This window comes from Poecilia formosa, unplaced genomic scaffold (assembly GCF_000485575.1).
Source record: "Poecilia formosa unplaced genomic scaffold, Poecilia_formosa-5.1.2 Scaffold7, whole genome shotgun sequence".
Classification (NCBI taxonomy): domain Eukaryota; kingdom Metazoa; phylum Chordata; class Actinopteri; order Cyprinodontiformes; family Poeciliidae; genus Poecilia; species Poecilia formosa.
Genome location: NW_006799946.1, coordinates 4,087,842 through 4,113,470, shown reverse-complemented (window position 1 = coordinate 4,113,470; position 25,629 = coordinate 4,087,842). Strand labels below are relative to the sequence as shown.

Below are 25,629 nucleotides of genomic sequence, written 5' to 3'. Positions count from 1 at the left end.
GCCAAATAAAACATAAAACCTCTCCACAACCCTTCAGCACACAGAAATCTCCTGTTTTTCACAGGTCCTAAACTTTAAACTGTTGCTCTTAGGGACATTTGCCAAATACTGAGTCTGAATCCCTGTTTTCAGTCTTTGCAATTAGAAACAGAAACAGATCCACTTTAAGGCCCATTGAACATCTGCTTTTAGTTCAGGGCAGACTAAGTAAAAAAAAAACAACAAAAAAAAACACTTTCCATACCACAGACCTGGAGGTTCCCAGAGGAGATCTCATCATCCTGTCAGATGTTGTGTGCATTGTGTTTATAGTTTTTGACTTCTAACTGTTGAACTTTTTATCTCATCTTAGAAAAAAAAAAACATCTGTATATCATTGGGAATTATGTATATTCATAATTCTTTTTGGTTTGATTCTTGATCCATGATGCCAGAATTGGGGCAAAGCAACTTGTAATTATTATTGAAATTAGCTTTGAACTTGACACATTGTGAGTGACCAGTTTTAATTGCCGTTGGTATGAAACAGACATACAATAAGCTCATTATGAAAAAAGTTTCCAGAGTTAATGTATCTGATAATAGGTCAACAGTTCAGCACTTTAATGCTGAAACTGCAATAATAAGGCTCCTCCCCACTCCTCCGTCTGTAAATCAGTTGAACTTTATTCACACTTAGATCCATGTATCATTTGCAAGATGCTAAATTTTATTTCTCTGATTGATTGATTGATTTCTTTAATTCACTTGAAGTCCTTTTTTTTTTTTTTTGCTCCGTCAGTGTCCTTTGGACATAAACAAGGAGGTCTTGAAGATGGGCAAATAAATATTATGTATTATCTTGTGTTTTTAACTTCAGTAATCTCAATGTATGCATTAAAAAAAATGCCGTGAATTTTCTGAAACCTAATCATGGGGTCAGAAAGTCCTCCCAACAGGAATCCAAATTAAGACTGGTGCTGTTGGAACATTTTTTAGAATAACATTGAGCTGGAGCTTCAGCTTTGTGTTGGAAAACTAGGGAGTTCGGTAGACTAGGCGGAAAGTAAGCACTGGTATAAATTACTCCTAAACTTCCTAGTGTAGTTTGTTTTGAACTCTAATGGATCGTGCTTCCCAACTGCCCATAAATCTAGGATTACATTCTGACTCGCTGAGCAAAAGGAAACTCTGTGTGAAGGTCACCGTGAGACACTTTGGTATTTTTCAGTCCGTAAATCTGTTAAAGACATCTTTTCACTCAAACGTTCACATTATTCTTGGTTTTGATTACACTTTCTCTTCTTCCTTTCATTTGTTTTGTTTTCTTTCTTTTCTTTCTTATTTCCTTCCTCGTATCATTATTTTTGTTCATCTCTTGTTCTCATTCTTTTTTCCTCATTGTTTCTTCTTTGCTTCTTTTCTCCCTTATTTTTACCTTCCTTGTTTCATAAATACCATCTTTTTTCTTTTTCTTTCTTTCTTTCTTTCTTTCTTTCTTTCCTTTCTGTCTGTCTGTCTGTCTGTCTGTCTGTCTGTCTTTTTCGTTCTTTCCTTCCATCTTTGTGCCTTTTTGTTTTTCTTTTCCATCATTCCTTTTGTTCTTCCTGTCTTTCCGTCTTTACATTCCTTCTTCTTTCCATCCTCTATTTACTTCCCTATATCTTTTCTTTCCTCCTTTTGTGCATTCTTTCTTCTCTCCTCCTCGTCTTCCTGCACTGTGTCCTCTCTTTGCACCTTCATTCTTTCCTTACTGTCTTCCTCTCCCGGTGTTCTTCCCTTTTTCATTCATTCCATTCCATCCACGCGTCCTTCCTTCTGTCCTGCCATAGTCATAAATTGATGGTGTACTGATAGAGTAATGTACTTTAAAATGAAATCTGAAAAGTTGAGTCTGGGAAAGTGTGGATTTTTTACACAATGAATGGGTGGAAACCTTGGAGCAATACACTTTTTTTTTTTAATTGAAAACAAGACCCAAGAAGAGACAAAGAAGTAAGCTTGCAATCCCCATAAATCCTAAAACAGACATTTTCTATTAGTTCTATCGAGGCTCCTTGGTTATTTTAGAAATCGGACTGATTTGGAAGTAGAAAAAGCACCGTGATTAATCCCCATCAGTTCCAAAAAGTTTTTTCCCTGCATTAATCTAGGTAATCTGCAGAGCTTACTGTGAAGACTTCTTTTTTTGCTTATTGCTACCATTTTTTAAGTTCTCTATGCTTTTCTAATCACACTGGGGTTAAGGATGAACTCTGTACAGACAAAAATCCATTAAGCAACGTAAAATATGACTGAAAGACTGCGGAAGGAGTGTTATGCTCTCAGTATGTATAACCTGCAGCTGATTCTCCTGCCTCTCCCTTGACAGCTATTTTCTCAACAGCGATGTAAAAAAATTGCCCCTGAACTCCACCTTCAAAACACTATGCTTAGTTTTTGGCTCTTTCGCAGCATCCATCTCGGTGTTCCATGATTGATGACTTTTACTGTTTGCGACGATTATTCTCACGCTTTAGTTTTATCCTGCTCATGGCCGGAGCCCAACTTAAATTAACTGCTATAGCTTTTGGCACATGCTTTATTCAGGGGAAGGCGACACAATATGTATCATTATCACACCTCAATTTACGCAGATTTCTGAATGCAAACCCTTGACTTTTCCCCATTTGTCACATTAGACCCTGAAACAAAAGTGTATTTTATCAAGATCTTATGCGATAGACCAAGATAAAGTGGAGCACAATTACAAAGAAGAAGAAGAAGAAGGTGAATGATAAATGATAAATGTGATTGTCAAATAAATAAAAAAAACAAAACTGGAAAAGTTTTGAGGTGAGCAATGGATGGGGGCTTTGTGAGACATCAGCCTTAACCTTGACGAGAAATGTGTTTCATTGTCACAAGAGCTCAAGGCAAAGGAATTTGTCAAACCAATTAGTAGTAAAAAAAAAAAAGTACAAAAATTATTACCCTCAACTGTGCACCGCAAAGGCAAACAAAAGCAGCACAAGGCTCTTGCAGGATCCTGATGAGGGTTTTGAAAGGTAAGTTTTGACAGACGCTCTTGAAAATCGAGATCTTTAAGAATGTCCTCTCCGGGTTTTACAGATATCTCTTCAGGATTGTTTAACACCCTGCGCTAATCGCTGCCTTTTTTTTCCCAATGCAGCCAGAGAAGATTGGCCAATCTCCGGTTGCCCCGACGTCCGACGGAGACAAGGTGGACCTGGAAGCCTTCAGCGAATTCACCAAGATCATCACCCCTGCCATCACACGAGTAGTCGACTTTGCCAAAAAACTGCCCATGTTCTCTGAGGTGAGGGAAGGCTGATTATTTGGCAACCGACGACCAGTTCGTGCGTAGATGGCCTCTGTCAGGCCGCGTGTGTTTGTGAGCGCTCAGAGATGTGAGGATGATAAGTGCGATTTGTCAAGCAGATCATTTAATCTGTCTGAAGGAAAGGCCAATACATTTCATTGCAAATTTATTCATACCTCTTAAACATTTAAACTGCTTTACATTTTGTTTCACCTTGGGATTTTCTATTATAGATCTCCATAACTTCAGAAGTAAAAGAAAAGATTTGTGGTTCTCGAAAATTTATTCAAGTATGAACTTTTGCTGCTATTGCACCTGCATGTCTTTTGGTTCATGCAGGTGCATGGACCTGCATGTACTGTACTACATGCAGTACTTCCTTTGCACATTTTCATCGTTTTAAATCTGTCGATGTCGATTTTTAAGATATTTCCCAAGATTCTCAGTTTGATAAAGATCTGGACTTGATCTGGACGCGTCTGCCTCAACCTGAAGTGTTGTACTGTGCCTCTGGTTGTATGTTTCGGATCTGACAGACTTCATGACTTTCTTTCAAAAAGGGTTTTGTTTTTTTTCTTGTCGCTTTGTATTTGTGAAGCGAACAGACACTTGCATTAGTCAATATTTCCTCCAGCACTGACCTACAGGTAGACACCTCAGGGAACAAACTTTCTTACATATGATAGTCGGTTTTCTGTTACATTAATTAGTAAACATCTAATAAAGTAGTGACAAGGCATTACATTATTGAGCACTGATTGAAGAGTTATTGTCTGGTGGGCCAGATGGATTTAGACCTGTGAGTGGGAATTTGTGGCATAATTAGCTACAGATGTGGAGAAGTTGCAACCGTAATCCCGTGCAACATTTAGAAACAAAAATCGAAGGCAATGATGTTGAAACTGCTTTTTTTCCCCAGTATAATTGTGTGTTTAATGGTTTCTTTCTTGATAGATGATACCACTGAAATCAATAAGGACAAAAAAAAAAACCGCATTGTGTTTACTGAGATGAAAATTAAAGCTAAGCAGATAGCAATGCCAGAATCTGCCTCGTTTTATCTCAAAATAATAAAAGTCACTATAAATTAGGCTGTTTAATCTGATAACATTGGACTATGGGGAAAAACCTATTTGAGCCGAGAGGCTTCTTCACGCTGCCTGTCTGAAGCCCTGATAGGAAATGCACAGAAACAAAGCCCACAGTCATTTACTCACTAAAAAAAAACACTAATTAATTGCTGCTCCTTTAAATTGACACAGCCATAAATGCATTGTAAGTGTTTGGTTTGAGCTTCAGTTACAAGCCATGATTACAAATTTACAAGACAGATCAAGGCAACAAATGTCAATTAATCGGCTCGGCTGCCAGGAGCGACACAAGGAGAGTAGAGTTCGCACCGAGGTGGGATTAATTCGGTGAACGCATTCTGCACACGTAACGAGATGAGATTCAGCTGAGAGGGGCTTGCATCCATGTAAATCAGGGTGGTTTTGAAATAATCTGTTTATTCGCGGAAACAAATACATGCTCGGTATTCATCCATTGTTTTTCTTCTGTTCTTGAACCACTTCTTTTACTAGTATCCATTTGTCTCTCACGTTATCTGATAAACTTTGGTTGATGCTGGGAATTATTTTATTTTATTTTATTTTGTCGTGTGTAACACAGAAACTGAGCCGATTAGGCCGTGCCCACACGAGAACACAACTGATCGGAACAATCTTTTCCGTTTGCCCCTAAAATATACACGTAGAAATAACACTGTTGCTATAAATGTCGTCGTCCATATAAGAACACCATAAGTGAATGGATGCGGCGCTCTGATGTTGCCTGGAAAATGCACAAACCCAGGAATGGAGCTGAGGAGCATGTTTTCATGGAGTTTGTCACAGAGCTGGAAATCATAGAAAATAAATGCTGCCACCCTTTGTTTACTTCTGATACTGGGGACATTAAGTGTTAGAGTTACTGACTAACATTTATTCTGGCCCATAGACTATAAACCATATAGACTATCAAAAAGAAACAGAAAACCAGTGCAGTGATTTAAGGGCTAGCATAACATGAAACATTTGTTCTTGTGTTGGCAGTAGCATTCTTGTCAACATGGATATCATGGACACACTTAGTGGCTGTTGTTGACAACGGTCAAGTGAGGAAACTTGAACTTTTTTTTCCAACAACATAAATGTAAATGGATGCACAATATATCTTCACATTGCTGTTTGCATTGAATGATAGATTTATTTATTTATTTATTTATTTTAATGATCACCAGCTGCCTTGTGAAGACCAGATCATCTTGTTGAAGGGCTGCTGCATGGAGATCATGTCGTTGCGAGCGGCAATCCGTTATGACCCCGAAAGCGAGACGCTGACGCTGAGCGGGGAGATAGCCGTGAAGCGCGAGCAGCTGAAGAACGGAGGGCTGGGTGTGGTGTCTGACGCCATCTTTGATTTGGGCAAAAGCCTGGCGCAGTTCAACCTGGACGACACGGAAGTGGCGCTTCTGCAGGCCGTGCTTCTCATGAGCTCAGGTATGCTTAAAGGAAAAAAGGCATCTTTCAGTTTATAATTTCATGTCAATGGCTTTACGTGCCATCGAATGAAACATGTAGTAAATGATGTCTTACTTAATGTTATTTAAATAAAAATTTCCATCGTACTTCTCCCTGGGAGGTGAAATGTTTAAGCCCATTAAGTACTGCACATAGTGCTTAGAACTAGGTGTTTAAAAACCGGAAGCTGTCCTTTAAAGAAATGCCTCATCTAAACCTTCCTCACACACTTTTTGGTCCCTTTTCTTAAAGATTGGGTGCACCGTCCCAATCTGTCACTCCAGAGCTATTGTCCCAGTCGTACATGTAACAAAAAAGAGATTTGTCAACCAGGCCAATAATGCCCAGAGTCTTCACCATCTCAGGATGAATTCTCTGCACTCCAGGCAACGTGCTGATGAGGAGCTACCCGGTACTAACCGAGTCATGTAGCGGAAGTACATTTTGAACTTGGAAAATTTGCTTCCTCTACTAAGGACATGGGGACTGGATTAAGGAGATCCTCAAAGTTATTCTTTCATTACCCAACCAGGTCCTTTGTGTGGGTCAGCAGCTCAAACCCTATGCCAAACAAGACATTTCTGTGTCACTTCCAGAGCTTTCTTGAGGCCAACCAAAAGTCCGTCCCCGTAGCTTCTCTGAATTGCTCCTACACCTCCATTTTTTCTCATGCATGAAGAAAGCCATCCATTAACTACCAACAGGACTGTCAGTTCTGCTATATTATCAATGAACATTTTTGTTGTTGTTGTTGTTTTGGTGTAGCATTATTGAGTAAAACATTTGTGCACCTGCTCCTGGCTTTCTCAATGATTTATTGGTGTAGCCACACATCATCAGAACAAGTCAAGAAAACGCTGCCAAGTTCAGAGTTTGCTAAACGTTCCTTTGCCTCCTTTCTTGACAGATCGCTCAGGCCTGACGTCTGTGGACAAGATAGAGAAGTGCCAGGAGACGTACCTGCTGGCATTCGAGCACTACATCAACTACCGCAAGCACAACATTCCCCACTTCTGGCCCAAACTCCTGATGAAGGTGACGGACCTGCGGATGATCGGCGCGTGCCACGCCAGCCGTTTCCTTCACATGAAGGTGGAGTGTCCCAACGAACTGTTCCCGCCGCTTTTCCTCGAGGTCTTCGAGGAACAGGAAGTGTGACACGTGCAGACGCCAGCGTGTGTAACGGAAAGCAGGAAACGGGAGACGGGCTAAGCCACAGAGACGCGTGGAGAGTCTCATCGGCAGGAATTTGCGTTTCTCCGACATCAAATTCACAGTTTGTGGTTACAAAGAAACTGGATATAACCGGAAAGAAAACACACACCAGCAACGGGAGAATGGAACAAGAACCTCCTCCCTTCTCTTTCTTACACCTTCTCCTGTTTAAACATCCGTGTGGGGGCCCTTCTGTCTGAGCAAGCTGTTTTGTCCAGAAAGAGTTGTTGCCATTTGCCAAGACACATCCAAAAACACATAAAAACACTCACACACAGAGCCACAGCTTGTTTCACCTCAGTTCTTCAGGGCAGCATTGTTTGTGGGGATCAGGTTCCCCTCCTTGTTTCCTTTTTTTTTTTTTTTTAAGCTTCTCAGCGCTCACGTTTTGAAGCAGCATCAGAGCTGGTCAGGATCTTTCAGTATTATTTCTGAATAAGTGTTAAAACGGTAGTTCAGAAAACACGGCGTCATTTCTCACAGTCATGTGAGCAATCGGCAAACACTGCGAGCTATTTTTTTTATTTTTTTATCTTTTTCCACATTTCTTTGGTGTGCAATGGCGCCAATGGAAGCAAAAGCAACCGGACTCGGCTGCCAGGTAAATCAACTCAATCTGAGCCGTTACTGCTGTTTTGTTGTTTTGTTTTGGAGCTGCTCCTCCTCTAAGATCCCACTGAAACAGGTGCTATATTTATATAAAAAAAGGCTAGTCCAGTTCGATGAAAATGTTCTGTCAGCCTTTAAAAAGGGGGCAGACCAAATCTACTTTTTTTTCTCTTTTTTTTTTTTTGTCATTGGACCGGCTCCTGTGACTCATACACACACATACATACATACATACATACATACATATGTGCAAGCGGTCCTCGTCGCTGCCTGCGCAGCTCTCATACCGTCGTATGAATGACAATGAAGCGTTTCTGTCTCCGAGGAGTTACGACTCTGAAAGAAGGAAAGGAAAAACGCGACGGGAGGAGGGAGAGATTCCCTTTGAGAAGCAGAAAATAAGGAGGAGCGGAGGCAGGGAGAGGAAATGCGACGTAATACCCGGACTGGGGTCAGAAGTAAATCTTCTGCACCCCGTCTGCCTCCGTCTTCATTTGACACACACATTTATATGAAAACACACAACTTCACCTCAGAGTAACATAAATGCCTCATTTTACTGTACACACTGCACGACAGTGTCGATTTAAAGCCCTCATCCGTAGGGTTTCTACAGAGTCCTCTCCTCATGGACTCAGCTCAGTGTGGCCCCTGCAGGCTTCCATACACACTTGCCTTTTTTTAAAAAAAACAAAAAAAACAAAACGAAAAGAAAAGAAAAAAAAAAAGAAATCTATGAGAGTCACCGAGAGCAGGCGAAAAGGCCAAGAAGGCTACCATTTACCTCAAATACGGACACACCCCGAGGATGGGGCGGCCATGCTGCCCCACGGTGTCAGGCACTACCTCACCTCTGTGGACATAGGGCAGCTGCCCACAGCCAGACATACACCGTTCAACTGGTTTCATATGTGGACTAACACAAAAGTTCAGACTTTTCTTTTTTTGTTGTTGTTGATTTGCAAAGCGGCACAAAAACACTCAAAGAACACACACAGACACACATTTAACTCTCTCACTTGGTTCTAATGAGAAACCGTACAAAAAGACAGGAGGGCCGACCACCCTTCCCCACCCTGCGGGGGCGGGGGGAGTGGTACCCATTACATTCGGATCATCTCGTTGTTCTGTTATTTGGGACCAAGCGTCATCCTTTTACCCCCTTCTGTGGAAACAGAAACTGACTTACAGGAGCAACAAATGAACGGTGGGCACCCCCCCACCCCCCCAGCTTAGACCACCTCAGAGAACAAGCAAGGGGAGCAGACGGGGCACAGCGAGCAAGCGCCCACGATGGCCACGCCCGCTGAATTAGCGCGCAGAGACCGGGCGTCTGCAAACGAGCGGCTTTCCACAGCTCACCAATGATTTCTGCCACTGGATATAGAACAAAACTGGATGTCTTGTGATTGATGGTCACCACATTAGATTTACAATCATGGGGAAAAGAAAGTTTCCAACAAGGTCGCTGTCGTTTTAGTTTCAAAATTTGTGCCAGACCCTCAGACATTTTAGAGGCTTTAAATACTTCATAGTCCTAAGCGTGCTTTTCTGCTACATTGATCTTTAATGTAAACAAAACAAAGAGGTTTTTGTTTTTTTTATAAGTGTAGTTCCAGGTCACTTTCTCCTATTTGTACTCCTATTTTGTGCCTATGCAGAGTTTTATTTCCCCTTCCCACATAAATTTGCTGCTTTTAAAGCTAAACCTTTCGTAACTGTGTACTTAACCGCTTTGTTTCTATTGGTAATTAAAGTGTAAATGTAAAATATAGAGATGATATTTAAAATCTTTAAATCTAAAAATGCGAAAAATCGTATAATTTAATTTAAGTGTATGTTGCAAGATTTTAACAGGTTGAATTTTATTAAATGTAACATTTTGACATTTGTCCAGTGACCAGTGTTGATTTCCACCTTTGATTAGTACAGCGATAGAAAAAAAAAAAAACTACATTGAATGATCTACTGTAGGTTTTATTCGTTTCTCTAGTCACTGTAGATTAGCCTCCACTTTTCATTACAGCAAAATATTCCCTGTTGAGTTTGGTGTCCCTGTCCCGTTGAGTCCAAATTTCAGCCATGCTTCAGCTGTCGGACATAAGAATTCTAATTTCACTCTAATAATACATTGTTTTATAGAGGAATATATGATCAAGCCGCCTTTTTACTGAGACAGCAAATCAAGGCCAAATCATCCCCCTTCCACCACTGTGCTTGTCAGTTGGTGAAGGACTTTGTTCCTGAAGTCTTACGACTCATTGCCGACCAGGAACCCAAAGTCACGCCACTGTGATTTGATATCGCTACAAAACGTAACATTTAACATGCTCGTTGGGTTTTCACAGTTCTTACGAGTATTGCATGTTTTCATTTTGGGGCGGAATTAGTTTTTTTTTTTTTTTTTTTTTTTTTTAAACTTTGGGCAGCTTCCAAGTTTAAATCATAAACTCAGTGTAGAATGTTCAGAAATGGCCTTATAGCCACCCCGACATTGGCGGCACCAACAGTTCCTTCCATCAACTCTTTGCTGATGTCTTTCTACCTTGACATTGTGCTAGCCCACTAATGTTTGACTCCTGACCAGCTAACTGTCAGAACGCCCATTTTGAAGAGGCTTCTGGGTCACACTTGGTGAATTGATTTCTACTAGACTTACTTTTAAATCCCATGGCAACAAAGGCGGAGTTTCTTTTTGTCATGATTGTAATCAAATGTCTTGTGTATCCCAGTTCTTGTCACTATATTAGTAATGTGTAAAACATCCGTGGCAGACATCATACATGAGGCAGCTGAATGACTATTAAAGAATACACCATCTGTTAAAAAAGCCCACTCTGTTCCTTCAATTCTGGGTCCATGCCAAATCTGGGTTCCCCTCCTATAAAAGAGTCGGTTCTATTTAAATGTCAAGCAGCAGTCCTGTACATAATGGATAACTCACACCTCTACCAGATGGATAAGCGTCCGCAACGGAAAGTTAAAGAGGACCTGGAATGTTGCTCCTTTAAGCACATCAACAGCTTCTGGGATTCATCACTTCTCCTGCTCTGCCATCCTCATGGCCTTCCCTGGAGCTGAGCTCAAGCCGTCATTACATCCCCATCCAGCCTGGCTAGTGGGAGTTTTTGCACTACTGGAGCGGTCCTCACTTTCACCCTTTCCTCTTCAGAGTTTTATCTGTACACATTTGTTGGCCCAACTCACCCCAAATGGGAATCCTTGACCACTCTGTATAACAGAGGCTGACAGCCACAGTGGCCTCAGGCCGAAACCTTTCCTGTTGCCGGCGTCACGCCGACAACCCAGAGAAAAACAGGGATGGGGGAGTTGTGAGAGACCCCTGCATGGGAGGGTTTGGAGGGCTGTGTAGCACTTATCGTCTTCTCGTAATCATCATCATTACATTTCAGATCTGGGGCCCTCCAAATTGTTTTTCCTCCTCTTCTTAACCTTGCTGTTCCCCCACGGGTTTGGCCAAGAATCGCTGACACCAAACAGGATCCAGGCCTCTCCACCTTGTGAGACAAGGCTGGCCATAAACGCCTTTCAGAGAGGCGCCACCGATTGAATGTGAACAGCAAAGCAGTAGAGGCGAAATCGAGAGATTTGAAGACGCAAGGAACCAAAAGAAAACAAAATGCCATTATTAACTTTGATTAAAGTGGGAATTGTGGATGGGGAAATGTTGGATATGCAATGTCCCTCCCCCCCTTCCCCCCCAAGTTAGGTGCCCCAACCTCTTCTCCCACACCAGCTGAGGACCCCAAATGAGACCCCCCGTCCCCACCACCTCCTCCTCTCAATTCCAGTCGAAAATTTTAATACTGTGGGGGTCGGAAAAGAATATCCCACATTCCAGAGATCGAGGTTTGGATCACCTCTTTGTTAAACAACTGAAAGAGGAGTGTAAGAAATCTGATGTCCTTTTGTTGAGCTGACTGGGTTTTTGTGTGTAACTGAGGGGGTTAAATGCTGCTTTTCCTTATGGGACAAAATAAAATCTGAAATGATACGAATCCATAAAGCAAAATTAAAAAAAGAGAGGACTTTAAAAAAAAAAAAGACTCCTAAACAGAATATTGGAGATTTTCTTTTTCCTTGTTTTCGTATATTTCTTTGTATTTTGATGCTTTAACTGCTCTGTGTAAAAGAGAGAAGAAAAAGAAAATGGCTGTAGTCACTTTTTGACCATGTGTGCAGTGTAACATTGGAGAAATTTCACTTCTTTTGCCCACATCTGTCTTTTGTGTTGAGAAGCCAACTGATGCGTTTTGTCTCGTGTCTCTCCAGTTGTCTGTCCTCTTTTAGAGGAGGAACTCAGAACCAACAAAACAGGAGTTGCTTTTTTTTTTATACGTATATATATTTCTCTTTTTGTAATGGAATACAACAGAAAATAATGCAACCTTAAACTGAAAACAGAAAAAAAAAAAACTGAAACACAAGCCTGTCATACCTCACGCAACACAAAACTCATACGAACTTGGGAGGCGTCGTGTTTTGCAGGCACATGTAAAAATGCAGAGATGCATATAGACTAAAAAGGAACAGAGAGTTACGTGTCGGGCCTGTGTGTACAAGTTCAACTCAATAAATTAGATTATTATTGCGAAGTTAATTGATTTCAGTAATTCAATTCAAAGGAGAAAATCACATGTAGGACTTCTTGCACACATTGATAAATTCCAAATATTTATTTCTGAGTTAATGTTTATGAATATGGCTCGAAGTTGAAAAAAAAACAAACAGTTTTTCTGAAAAAATAAATAAATAAATTGTACCAATATGTTATGGTCTACAGAATCATGAGGAAGACTACTGACTGGACAGCTGACAGTTTAGCCATTGACAGGCTTTACAAGGAGAATGAAAGTCATTGGCTGAGGCTGAAGCAGCTTACTATATTATTATTATTATTATTATACTTGGTCAGGGTTCTTTTTGCATGAAATACAAAAAGATTTGACTCATTATTGGCATATTCACCAATTCAGATTTTTCTGTGGAACGCAACTCCAAATTATTTGCAGAAAACCTGCCTATTTGCCTTTTTTTCACCTTTTTTTAAATGTATTTTTTACTGAAAATGCAGCTTAGGAGCAAGGCTACTTGACACTATTGGTTGGTATTTGCAAATCCAGGAGTAGTATTTATTTTTCTTGGCGTCATTTGGCTGTTCCCTGGAGTACAGAGACAAGGTGAACTTTAGATATTGACTCCTGTGGTGGCGTTAAGACAGTTTCCACTGTGCGTATTATTGCATATTAAGGTATATTTGGTGTTTGGTGTAAAATGGTCAGTTTCAGGAATTTTTTAACAAGGGCTTGTAAGTATTTCAGGATTTTATCTATTTGCGGGTGGTTGTGGCCCCTTACTGTTGACATAAGAGCTAGGAAACAAGATTATCTTCTCCAAAGTTCTCTAAATTATATTCAAACTTTGTCCCTCCACTGAACTTTCTATTATTAAGCTTGGTGGAAACACTCTTAGCATCCAGTTTTTTTTAGCCATAGCTTTATGTTGCTCTTGCAGACGACATCCGTCACTTTCTGCTGGTCAATTGTCAAGTCTGGAGTCTTCCAAAGAAAAATTGTGCTGGCCATAAAATAACATCCTGTTTTAGTGGTATTATATTTTTCTAAGAAACATAATTTGGGGTTTTCATTCATTTGTAAGCAAGAATCAACAAACTGTCACTGTATGCAATACATCTATAAAATGAGTTTTACTTTGTAAAACAGAATTACTGAAAAGAATGAACTTTTCTATGATATTCTACATTATTGAGATGCGTCTGTTGGTTTTTCCTCAAGGTTTGGGGCCCTCTTATTGATTTGGATCTCAGATGAACCCAAGGACATGTTTGCTAAAATTACTCAGCACTTCTCTGACTGTGTTGTAGATCATGACGTAAAACAAAATGTGAACGGCCCAGAGACTGAGGGATGTTTGCTTCTGTAATGGCTGATTGTTTTATGGAACTGAATGTAGCTGAAAGGGAGGTGGGGAGGGCGCTGGACCTTAACCTGGCACCCACAACCCAGCTTCCACTCACCAGCAGAGAGGATAGTGGTGTGACACAGACATTAGGGGGAAGAAAAAAAAAAACTGAGAGGATATATTGCCCGTTTGCAAGGTGCAATACTTTTGTATGTTTTCGGTTTGGATTTAGTTTTTGTTTACTTTTTACTTTTTTCAGGGGTGGGATGGGGGGGACATGATCAATGATGTAAATACAAAAAAAACCATACAAAAACACTCAAGATTCATTGTAAAAAGTCAACTTTACCGCTCCATCCCATTGTCATGTAAGTGAAGACAACAAAAGAAGCGAAGAGATGTGTAATGCTTGTTACAACTTTTTTACGTGTGCACGCTCTCACATGTGCATGCAGGTCCATAATCAAAAGTGCCCCTTGACATTAATCATAACCCCCTGTGCCTCGTCTTGTTTGCAAAGAGATGAAAGCCTGTACCCTCTGTAGTCTCATGACGACATGAAGCGCTACACGTGTGGCTGTGGGTTTTTGTGTATGCGTGCTCAGATATTGTCCTTTATAACTGATGATGCGAGTGGTGACAGTAGCTCAGTTAGCTGCAGGAAAGGAAAGAGGAGATGCATGCTAAGACTCTTTGTCTAGCATGTGTTTCAGCTAACCCAGCTGCTAAGCACTCGCATTGTTGTCGAAGTGTAAAATGGATCTGAACGTTTGTCCAAAGCATCTTTGGGTTCCGTAAGCTAGCTCAGAAATGTTGCAACATCAGCTTATACCGGCCCCAGTTACACTAATATTTTTTGAAATTCTGTTGGTTTATGTATGTGTGCTTCTGGGAGAATATTCCTTTTTCCCCCCCCTTTTCTGCCCTTGATACATAAAATGGAGTGTAAATGGGGTCTTAGATGATGACAGCAGTTTGAACTTTCCATTGTTTTAACTACAGATGCATTGCACCAATTCACAACAAATGTCATATCAAAGAAGTTTGAAAACAAAAAGACTCAATTTATATCTATAAATATAATCAGTTCAATATGATCCAATCAGATTGCAATTCAGTTAAATGCAGTCCAGTTCAATCCTACTTATAATACAATGCACTCAAGTTTACAATGGCAATTGCTAAGACATTCTCTAAGGAACATACGGTTCTCTTGTATCTGACACAAAAGGAATTATAAAAGTTATAATGTTATGGATACTCTCAGTATCCATAACGTCAGTATCCTTACTGATGATGGGTTAAGTAAATAGGTCACGGAAAAACTGGCCGTTTGATTGGTGCTTCTTCCATCCTCAGACCATCTACTGAGCTCAAAGAGAAACTTTTAAATCCAGCCCCAACTAATTTTGCTCAATTCTCATATGTTGATGCTTTGGACAAAGGTGAAGATTGTCTGTAATGTCATTTGTTTTGTTTTGTTTTGTTTTCTTATTGGTTGTGTTTGGTTCCCTGCCCCTCCCCCTATGCCAAATATAGAGTTTGTTGAGACATGCAAACAGCAAGATGTCTATGCAATCTCCCCTCCTAAATCTTTTTTTTTTTCCCAAAAAAGAAAGACAAGCTCACTGTAACAACGAGCCAGTCTGACTAATTAAAATCAAATTTGGCCTGGCTTGAATTCCAGAGGCTCTTTGCATGACCCAAAGACCTTCGCTGCTCTTGTGTGGGCACATATCCCGACTGCTCAGCGGAGATGGCCTTCTCGCCCAGCTTTTTTGGCCGGTCCTGAGGCGCAGGAGCTCTTCCCAGCAGTCCGTATCCCACAGAAGCAGGCGGGGTTCATTGGGATGTTGTGGAAAACAAGGACTCAACGAGATGTGCTGTTTTCTGTGAATTGCTCAGAGTGAGATGCGCGAGTCTTGGTGTGCGCGTGCATGCTCGGGTTCTGCTCATGCTTCCTTAATGGGATTGGTGCATCAAGAAACTTAGATTTTAAAATTAGGACCAGTAGCTAAATTTAATCCCGTTTGCTGCCTTTATATACAGTCACTTAGTTCAATGTAATGTTAGTTCTTAGATTTGTGCTTTAGCTTGTGTTTACTTAAAACCTTAATGCTTTTGATTCTGAATCGGTTTCACTTACGTAGATATAAAGGATGTTCACGTTTTTGAGATGAAGATTTAAGACCGACCTGATTTAGCTTTACACTAGCACTTAACATAAAGAGCACTTTGAATGGCCCAAACATGATAAAAAGGTCTTTGTGGTAATTTCTTAAAATGTACATATTTATAAATTGCATATAAGGTTATGTATATTTAAAAGATTTTTAACCCCAAAAAGAAGGAAAAGAAAAATATTAAAAGAATTATTTAAAGTTTACTATAATTTATAATGACGTGCAATAACTCATTGAGTTTCACATCTAATCAGAAAGTCCTTCACACATTTGTGGGGATTAATACACCTTTCCATGAGAGCACCGGCAAGACCCAATCAGCATGCACGCACACACGAACACAAATGACTTTTTGTTGCTGGGTAAAGAAAGTTATTGAAGGATTCTCTCAGGTAAAAAAAAAGAACATTTTCTAATAAATGATGGTGAACCTTAGATTGGAAACCCTTGTTATTCGTCTTTTTGGCCTCCCAATGTGCAGTTGTGCATTGTGTCTGCTTTCTGTCCTGGATGGGATTCTAGAAGAAAATTAATTCTAACCAAACGCTAAGTTTCCAAGTTTTAGTCCCAGTGAAAATGAATGACGCTCACCTGGTTTTGGTAGATGGTTTACACCACAAAGGAAGGCAAATTTTGTATCGCATGAGTGTTTTCAACCCTTGTTGGGTTGGAGTTTGTGCTGCTATTGAAGCCCACCTCTCTCATATCAGGTAAAAGGAATATCCACACACAAAAAAAATGTTAAAACAATCTGGCACTTTCTCTTTATTGCTGGTCTTTCTTTCTTTTTTTTAAATTTAAGATTAAAAGAGTATCATTTTTGCTGAAAATTATGATTGGTTTGAATAATGACATTTTCACTGTGCTGGGGTGTCTTTTTATCTTTTCATGCACAACACTTTAAGTTGATTAGGTTTAGGCTCTAAAAAGTATCCATGTAGCTAAATAATAGTTTTAAATTATATTTATTTATAAATAAGGACAAAAATAAATATATTACCTTAAATATATTAATTTTCAAATTAACCTTAACACTTCTTTTTAATCATTGTGTATTATAATTTAGATTTTACCCTGTACGTTAAAGACACGGTGGAAAATTGATAGATTTATGATTTGAAAAAAATAAATAAATCACTTATGGGTCTCTAAAAATATCCTTTTTACCCTGACTAATGATTAAGTTTAACATTTCTTTTTAATAAACCTTACTTTCTTAGTGATTTTGTAGTCACGGGGGTTGTATTTTCCGTTTTGTGTTTCTAACATGATTCTTAACATTCCCAGGTAAGTACATGACGCGCTGTGCAGTATCTCAGATACTGGATAGATTTTGACTTTTCTCAAAACCAGGCTATGCAAAGTTCCTGCTTTTTCTTTACACTTGCTCCCTTTTATAGTCAAAATCTCTTGCAGCCATAAATAGCACTCCCTCGCGTTGAGGCTGGACGTACAGAAGCACATGACTCCCATCTAAAACCCAGCATCAGTCTTCGTCAGTGTGGAGGTGAAGGAACCTGACCCCACCCCCGACACACACACACGCAGAGACCCCACACACCCCTATCCATCTGATGACATGATGCTCTTAAGTGATGGGAATAAAGAAAAGCCTTGCATGTGTAAAACCGTGCATGCCAATGTCTTTGTGGGAGGATTGAGTTGTGTGTAAGAAAAACTGTGTCAGCGCTTTGTTGTGACTGTCTCTTCGATGGCGTGTGTTGGTTGACCTGCTTCACTTTTTCTTCAGAAACCCATCAAAAAGCACCTTTTAAGGCCTCGGCGAGTGTAGAACAGACATTTGTCCTGTCCCAGACCAGTATTATTCCCTCAGATGAATTTATCACACTGACAGGCAGATGTATATGAAGAAAAAAATAAAATAAAATAAAATAAAAGGGTGCGAGGGAGGAGGGGCTTGGGAACCATTTCTCATCTTTGGCAAGATTGCAAGGTAGAGAAAAATGAATTTCAAGAAAAAAAAAAAAACAGAAAATAGATACTTCAAAAGAGAAACGTCAGCAGCTTTAATCAACAAAAGCTGCGTGACTACAGAATAAGGGAAATCACTGGCACAGATGAAGAGTTTGGATCTTTGTAATTCACTTCAAACGTTCACATTATTGATTGCTTTAATCGCCCTCATCCCTCATCATTTTCCTACAATTTGTTTTATACTTCGGCAGGTGATTTATTCTAAAATCTGCACTTTTATAAGAAAAAAAAAGAAAAAAGGAGGATTTGAGGCTTTTCAGAAGGAAGATTCAGGTGCTACACTGAATCCACAAACTGGGCACAAAAGTGAGTTTGAGAGTTTTAAAACTCAAAGTAAAGTTGTTTTAGTGGTGCTGCGTATCACAAGAGTTTGCTGGCCAGTCAAACACAGTGCTATTATGATCATTAAATCCTTAAACCTTTGGAAATGTGAGCAGGTAACGAATCTGGTAATCTGCATTTCCCTAAAGTTTGTGACCATAAGGAATCGCTGTGTGCTCGATATCATCTTCATCTTTTTTTTTTTTTTGAGTCAACTTTCCACTAAAGTGATCAGGTGCAGCGGTCTGTGGAAAGTCCTTTAGCAATGAGTTTTTGTAGTTTGATGATTATAAATGACCATCAAGCCAGTGATCCCAATTATATTAAAATGTCAGAAATCATTATTTCAGTATCCAAAGTTTGTTTACTTTGTTTCATATGTAATCCAATTTTTAGAGAAGTGGTATTCATTTTATTTTTACTAGCATGAACCCATATAAACATGAAGATTTGCAGAAATAAGTCTTTGAAATCTATCACTCGGCGTGTGTAAATCCACATAATCACTTTTTGGACTCAATTACTGAAATAGACTCGATGATCTAAATTATTGACATTGTATTTAGAGTCGCCAACATCGATATTGGTGGCTATGGTGTGGATTAAAAGGCATGAAAATACTGGGTCAGATAGGGAAACTTTTTTGCTGCTCAGATCGTCTGCATAGAGATTTATAGTCAAATGGTTTTATGGAGAAGTATATGTATAAATGAGTGAGAGTGTGCAGATTTTAGCTGAAATTTTAGTAGTGGTTAGAAATTAGAAAGGTGAGGTGTCGAGTTTGGGAAAGATATTGTATTAGGAAAGATATACAATGTATGTTTTTTTTGTTTTGTTTTGTTTTAAATCTTCAGATGATTAACTGGCCTCAAAGGGTGCTTATTGTTCTCTCATTGTGGTTCAACCTGTTTCCTACTCCGCCAAATGCCCACAATCACATCACACCATCCACTTACATGCACGAGCCTACTGTGAAATCAAAAGCATCGCTCGCTTCTCGGCAACTTGCTGTAAAGGTATTCGCATCTCGTAAACTTCAGCGTGTTTCACGTACACGCAAGTGAAATCCAGTGCAATCAAGGCTAACCACTTAAACTGACAGATCTGGGAGCAAATGTCTTTGCTCACTGCTGCATGCACATAAAACTCTGCATGTCTATATCAGAAAGCTGGAGTGCACAAGTACAACATGTCTTTTATGCAGCAATTAGTGTGAGGTAAATGCTTCTACTGAATTCCGGTGGTGCTATTTATTTATTTTTTTATTGTTTTTTGCCAGCAACTGAGTTAATTGTGTCTTTATTGATTTATTTAAGTATTATTACTATGCAATGAGTTTTCCTCATTCAAAATGAAGATGCTAATTTTAAGCTGTGTTTTTACAAAGCTGAGAAGCTGCACCCTTTGGGTTACATTTTTTTTCTCTGACTTTTTTTTTTCTTTTTTTTACTAAAGGATCTTGTTCAGACTGCTTACAGCAGTAACGAATTACAAATACTGGCAGTTCTAATTACATTTTTGCAAAGAAAACAGAACTTAACATTTACTCGCCATGGCTGCACGTTGACTGCTGTGGCTGTGGGAGACGCTGTGATGAGTTCTGCAGACTCCTGTGTATCTTGTTTTGCATATCTGGAAAGTGGAAGAAACAAGACATTAGATGGATTACTTATTTATACTGATGCTTTACAAACCTAACAAACTACGCTTTTTTTTGTTTTTGTTTTGTTTTTTTATGCTCTTGGTGGACAAAATCCAGAAAATCAAGAAAAAAAATCTTGGTGCAAAATATAATAAGGTTAATGTAAATTTGTCCTATGATGGCATCTGAAATTTGATTTTTTTTTTCTTTTAATTTGTCAGGTTGTAGCTTAAAAGAATAACCTTGTTGTCACTTTTTCATATTTTGCTGTTTAATCAACCACCCTGAAAATTAAGATACATAAATTTTAATGTACCTCTCTGAGCCTTTATGCAGCACCAAACCTTGCCTCTGTGCCTCCTAGCTTCCTAGCCATTTATGATGTGAAGATGCAGTAATTTAATGATGTTTTTACCAGAGAGCCTAGTGTCTCTGGAAATAACATTCAACCTTGTGTTGCTCTGTCTTGTGGCAGCCAGCTCGGCCACCCATTGTCCACGTTTGTGAATCTTTGCCAGGTCTTAAGCGAACTGCCAAGTTCCTGTCTCTGTAGCAGTTTGTCAACCTGTCCAAATGTAGGAATCTGATGACTTACATCCTGTGGAATAACATTTTTCCTTTAGATATATGTTGCATTAAATGAAGGACTAAACTCTCAAGATACAAAACAGCCATTGAGGTTAACCTGAAAGCTTTGGAGTGTAGCAAAAAGGGGAATAAATAAATAAAATCCATGTAAAGAATCTCTGAAGTTAATGCAGGTGAAACAGTGTTTTACTTAAGAAGATAAACTACATACCCTCTGTTCCCATTCTACAACTGGTGCTAGAGCTGGATCTTACCTTCCTTTACTGTGAAAAATCAATAAAACATTTAAGAAGCGCTTTGGTTTTCCAAAGCCAGATGACCAGCATGGTGCCACATCATCATATTTTTTAAAGTCTCTCTATACATAAATGTCTGATCCTCCACTGTTGTACTCTAAATTTCTTGTTCGGAGCAGGATTTACTACGGCAGTGAAGTGATATCAAAATGCCAGCAGCGTTTTCATGAACAGATGTGGAAACAATCTTTTCGGCAGTCATCAGTGCAGATCTATGCAGCACAAAAAGCTAGAAAATAAAACACGAGGAACTTATTTCACCCTTTTGCCAATGTCTTCAGAATGAAAAATTGGATTAGTTGTTGGTCTCCCATTTCTGTTGAGTAGTCTTTCAGTTAGCACCAGTTTTTCTGTCTGAGGGTCTGTCCAAGTATTCTCAGTCACATTTAGGAATCCAATTACCGTACACCAAATGAAAGCTCTTTTCGATGCCAATGGCATAGCTCAGCTCTGATTTGTAGTTTTAAAAGGTGCTAAGCAATCACTGGCACCAATTTCTCCCCAGTAAAATAAAAGAATTAAAAACAATCAAACAAAAAAGTGAGAACTTAAAGCTTCTTGAATGTCTGACAATTATTTTGCTTCTGATCTGTGCTATAGTTTGATTTAAAATAGTTGTTGTACTTTTGTCACTTTTGGCTTACTTTGATTTCCCACTTCACAATTTTACTCCACTAGGTTGAGCTGAAGGAACATGACCAGTGTGTTAGAGGTTACATACATCATTTTAAGTCACATAACAAATGTCAAATAGCAGGAAAAGGAATATATCAACTAAAAGGTGCAGGACTAAATCAATGTAATTTGTGTTATTTTGCCAACCCATGCCTGTGTCAGATATGGTCCGCTCTTGTCATGGGTAGATTGAATAGAGGGTGGGGTATGAGGTTGATTCAGCCCACGGAGCTTTTTTTTTATTTTTTTATTAGCAAAACAATGAATCAAACAGATCACTAAACTAGAAATATTTGGGTTTCAGTGATTGAAAAAAAATGACAAATACATTGAATTTGTATAAATCAGTACTCAATATATAGCAAGTCAATAAATATTTTCTGTCTGTACTGACTTTATGATCAGGTCAGAGTATGATAAACATAGGTCCCACTAGCTCATGCTAACCATGTAGCAGGCAATGGGCTAACGTTAGCTTAAGCGAATGAACTTTAATGAGGAGAACGTAAATCAATAACAACCGACTGACTTCAACCTTGTTATGCAGCTTATTGTTACTTATTTCTTCCTGTAGATGGGGTTCAGTAAAATCTGACCAGGTTCTTTGTAAACTTTGAAACAGTGAGGCTCCTTCTAGTTTTTTCTCTAGTCCAACAAATTAGCTCTTAACTTTTGACCCAGGATTTGGTTAAAACGAGTGCTTCAATCCCAACAGCATAAACCCAGCCTTTTAAGGAATTATGAATAATTCAGAATTTTTTCACACCTGCATGAAGTCCAAAGCATACTTCAGAGGTTGTTCTCTTTTGCAAGGCTGTAAGACCAAAAAGACTTAACTCTGTTCTTGCTGCTTGTTGTTGAGAACCTTATTTGTCATGCCTTATAAAGGCTGTGTGCGGCAGTAGGAGAGCTCTACGGGGAATGGGGGACAACCGTGACTCGGTTTGAAGATCAGTCATTCTGCTGTTGAATATTAGTGAAGTCGCGATGAAAAGTCCTGGCTAGAAAGAACTTTGTTCTTGCAGCCTTGGGTAAAAGCACATTTCTCAGTTCTTGCACTGGCCTTAGGAGGTCTCTGCAAACTTTGTTGGAGATCAGAATGAATTCCATGCTTCTTTCAAAAACTGGAGTGCGGCTTCGGGAAAATATAAAGCTAATATTCAAATGGGCTGACGACATTTGATGTAGCATATTGACAGCATAACTTGGAATATATTGTTGATGAGGGCATTTAAAAGGCATACTCCACCTTCCCCGGACAGAATTTGTATGGTAATAGGCTCAAAAAACCTGGCCGCCTATTGGATTGTCCAGAAGTTATACAATAGCTCCATAGTAATAGCCTATAGATTTGATGGAGAACAATTTTAAGTGAAAACCGGGATCCATATGTTCTCTAACCAATTTGTGGAATTTGAATTGATTTTCTTAATTCCAATTTAGGACCAACACAAATAGGGAGCCTAACAGATTTGACTGACATGGGTTTTATCATCAAAGCTAAAATAGGTCTCACCTGGTGAGCCCCTGCCTTCAAAATCAATACTGGGCCTACATTCACAAGCTGGCCGGGTCCAGATTGCTTTCTTTCCAGAAATACAATATCTCAATATGCAAATCATTTCCAGTCAGAAAACAAACACTTTTCAGACAAATTGCCATAACAGAGACAAACCCTGCAAACTCAGCATTTTAAACAATCTAATTAAACCTTATGGGAGAATTTCAGCCATTAAGGGCATGTTTGTATACTTCACTGTCTCATATACAGGCCATTTACCATATGGAATAAAATAAATGTCTTGTTTGAAATTCTTTACTCATATAAACCACTTTGCTTGCACTATGCAAAAGGGTTAGAAGAAGAGGCAGGAGCAGCGTGACCATTAGCTGTGGAAATTTAAAAAATATATATGTTCTTCAGCCTGTTCTGCTCTGGTCTATTTCCAGATCATGGCTATATTTCCCCCCTACTTATCACTCATAAATCCAATAAATTTACCTCCAATCTCTAGCCTCCCGTTTGTTTTCATATGTCCCAGACAATAAGCAGCTCTAAGCATACTTTTAGACCCAATTGTTTCAATAATTTGTCTTTCTTTGTGCTTCTCAGTTTTTTTGCTGGGATCAACACGAAAGAACAATATTCAAAACCCAACCCCACAAAGTGCTGGGATCAACAAATGTCCACAAAACAAACGCAGTCGAGCTTTAGTTGACCCTCTGAGCTGAACATTTTACATGCCGTCCTGTCTCACCGACAAAAAACCTCAAAAAATATCCACTGTGATTTCCCACACCGCCCACGCCTTCATCGCACCAGCTCACCGGTTCCTCCCGCCAAACCCAAATTCTCCACCACTACCCGTGCTCCTCCTCCCAGATTGAGTCCAGTGGGTGGTGTGATGTCAGGTAAAACGTGGTGGACTGCCGAAAAGAGGCCCAGACAATCAGTGTGCTTTGTAAACGTTGGTGTGAAGCTCTCACACCTTTATGTTTGTTGTCAGGATTTTAAAAGGAAGCTATTTTTATGCTAACTGTCGCTGGTTTTGTTTTGCTCTCTTATTTATGTAATTATTGTGACTCAGAATACGTCTGAAATGTTCTTTGATCTGTCAAATCATCGCTGACAGTTGGAATGAACCGATAATAATAAAAATTATTTATGTAATTATTGTGACTCAGAATACGTCTGAAATGTTCTTTGATCTGTCAAATCATCGCTGACAGTTGGAATGAACCGATAATAATAAAAAAAAATATTAAAATAAACATTTGTCTTTTTGTTTCTGTGATACGAAATCGTGCGTTACGTTGCGGAGGGGATCGAGGCTGTATTACCGTTATGGGTTAAGCATCATATTTTAGAGCGATGTTGTTTTTGTTCATCTGTCTTTTTAAAACTGTAAGATAAAGATGTGTCTTGTTGAATCAGAGTCAGTGTCAGGACTGACCCTGGCAGCATTGCTGGGTTTGTTGAAAATAAAAAAAAATAAAAAAATAAATAAAAAAAATAAATAAAAACACATCCTGTCTAACTTACTGACAGATGTGCCGTGTGGTTTTGTAGATACAACACTGCGGGCTCACCAGCTCTCCCTCAGTGCGATTTCAATTTCAGAAATGAAAGGTTGTGCTCCAATTTTGTAAATCATCATTTAAAAAAATTGTCAACCATAACGGAGAGTAGAGACTATATATATGACGTGTTTTTTTCCCCCCCCAAGGAGTGAGCATTACAGTTTCAAAAAAAGGATCCAGGCTGAATCTGATGGGTACAAAACTGTTTTAAGGGCAGGGTCTGTAGTGAGAAGCCAGATTACGGAGGCCAGCACAGATACATAGCACATCACCATCTGTTGGCCAAGCAGCAATGGATAGGCAGCCATTCAAAAACCTGCAGTTACTTTGTTCTCAGCCGTTTGGTGGTGGGGCTGCTGTTGTGCTTCGAATCTTTGTTTCGGTGTTGGCTGGACATTTTCCTGTAGGACTTTCTGGCAGAGATCAGAATTAATTATTCAAAGTCCTCCAAGTCCCGAAGCATGAAAGGAGCTCCATACCAACAAACTTCCACTACCATGCTTGACTGTCTGTATGATGTTTTTTTTTATTATAAAACATAAAAAAAAAAACCCTTTCTACTTTTGATCCATTGTAGCAGGATACATCTTCCAAAAAGCTTCAATTTTATTTGGCAGTACAAAGAATATAATTATTTTGTGTTCTTGTAGGTTTTCCAGAGGTTTTTGTGTTTGTTTAACCTACTTCATGTTGTTTCAGAGAACTGCCCAAACTACTAATTGCTCCAAAACTCTTGCCTGTATGGAAGCAAGCGGGATGACTTGGTGATCTAGGGATACAGCAAACACTTGGGGAAAAGTGGTCTGGCAAAATGAGACCAAAGTTTAAATTGAAACTACTTTTTGGCGCACACACACCAAGCCCACAGTCAAACAGCACGATGCAAAATTCCTGAGTTTTGGTACCATGTTCACCCTGCAGCATCACAATGACCCCTATTCATTCAGAGAAAGTTACAAAGGAAAGGTTTAGATCAAAGCAGATTCATATTTGTGTTAAAGTAGCCTATTCAAAATCCAGACATAAAGCAAAATTGATGTTCACGGATGCTTCCAGTCCAATTTTACGGACATCCAGTTTCTCTGCAAAGAACAATGGGTGGACATTTTATTCATTAGGCGCACCGAATGGTAGACATACCCAAAGACTTGCAACTTCATTGAAAGGTGCATGTGTCCTGTTTCTTCAAGTGTATGCGTTTGTGGACTACGTTGCGTTG

The 25,629-nt window shown here is 39.3% G+C and overlaps 1 protein-coding gene across 1 annotated transcript in view; it reads left to right on the top strand.

Annotated features, from left to right (window-relative positions):
- The window catches only part of thrab (thyroid hormone receptor alpha b), a 133,345-nt gene extending 117,125 nt beyond the window's left edge, over positions 1-16,220 (top strand). Inside the window, exons 9-11 of the mRNA XM_007572243.2 lie at positions 3,152-3,298; positions 5,583-5,841; positions 6,770-16,220. Of these exons, the coding sequence (XP_007572305.1) occupies positions 3,152-3,298; positions 5,583-5,841; positions 6,770-7,020 (657 nt within the window). The 3' untranslated portion in view covers positions 7,021-16,220. The remainder of the gene's footprint in view (positions 1-3,151; positions 3,299-5,582; positions 5,842-6,769) is intronic.
- Positions 16,221-25,629: the final 9,409 nt, after the last annotated feature.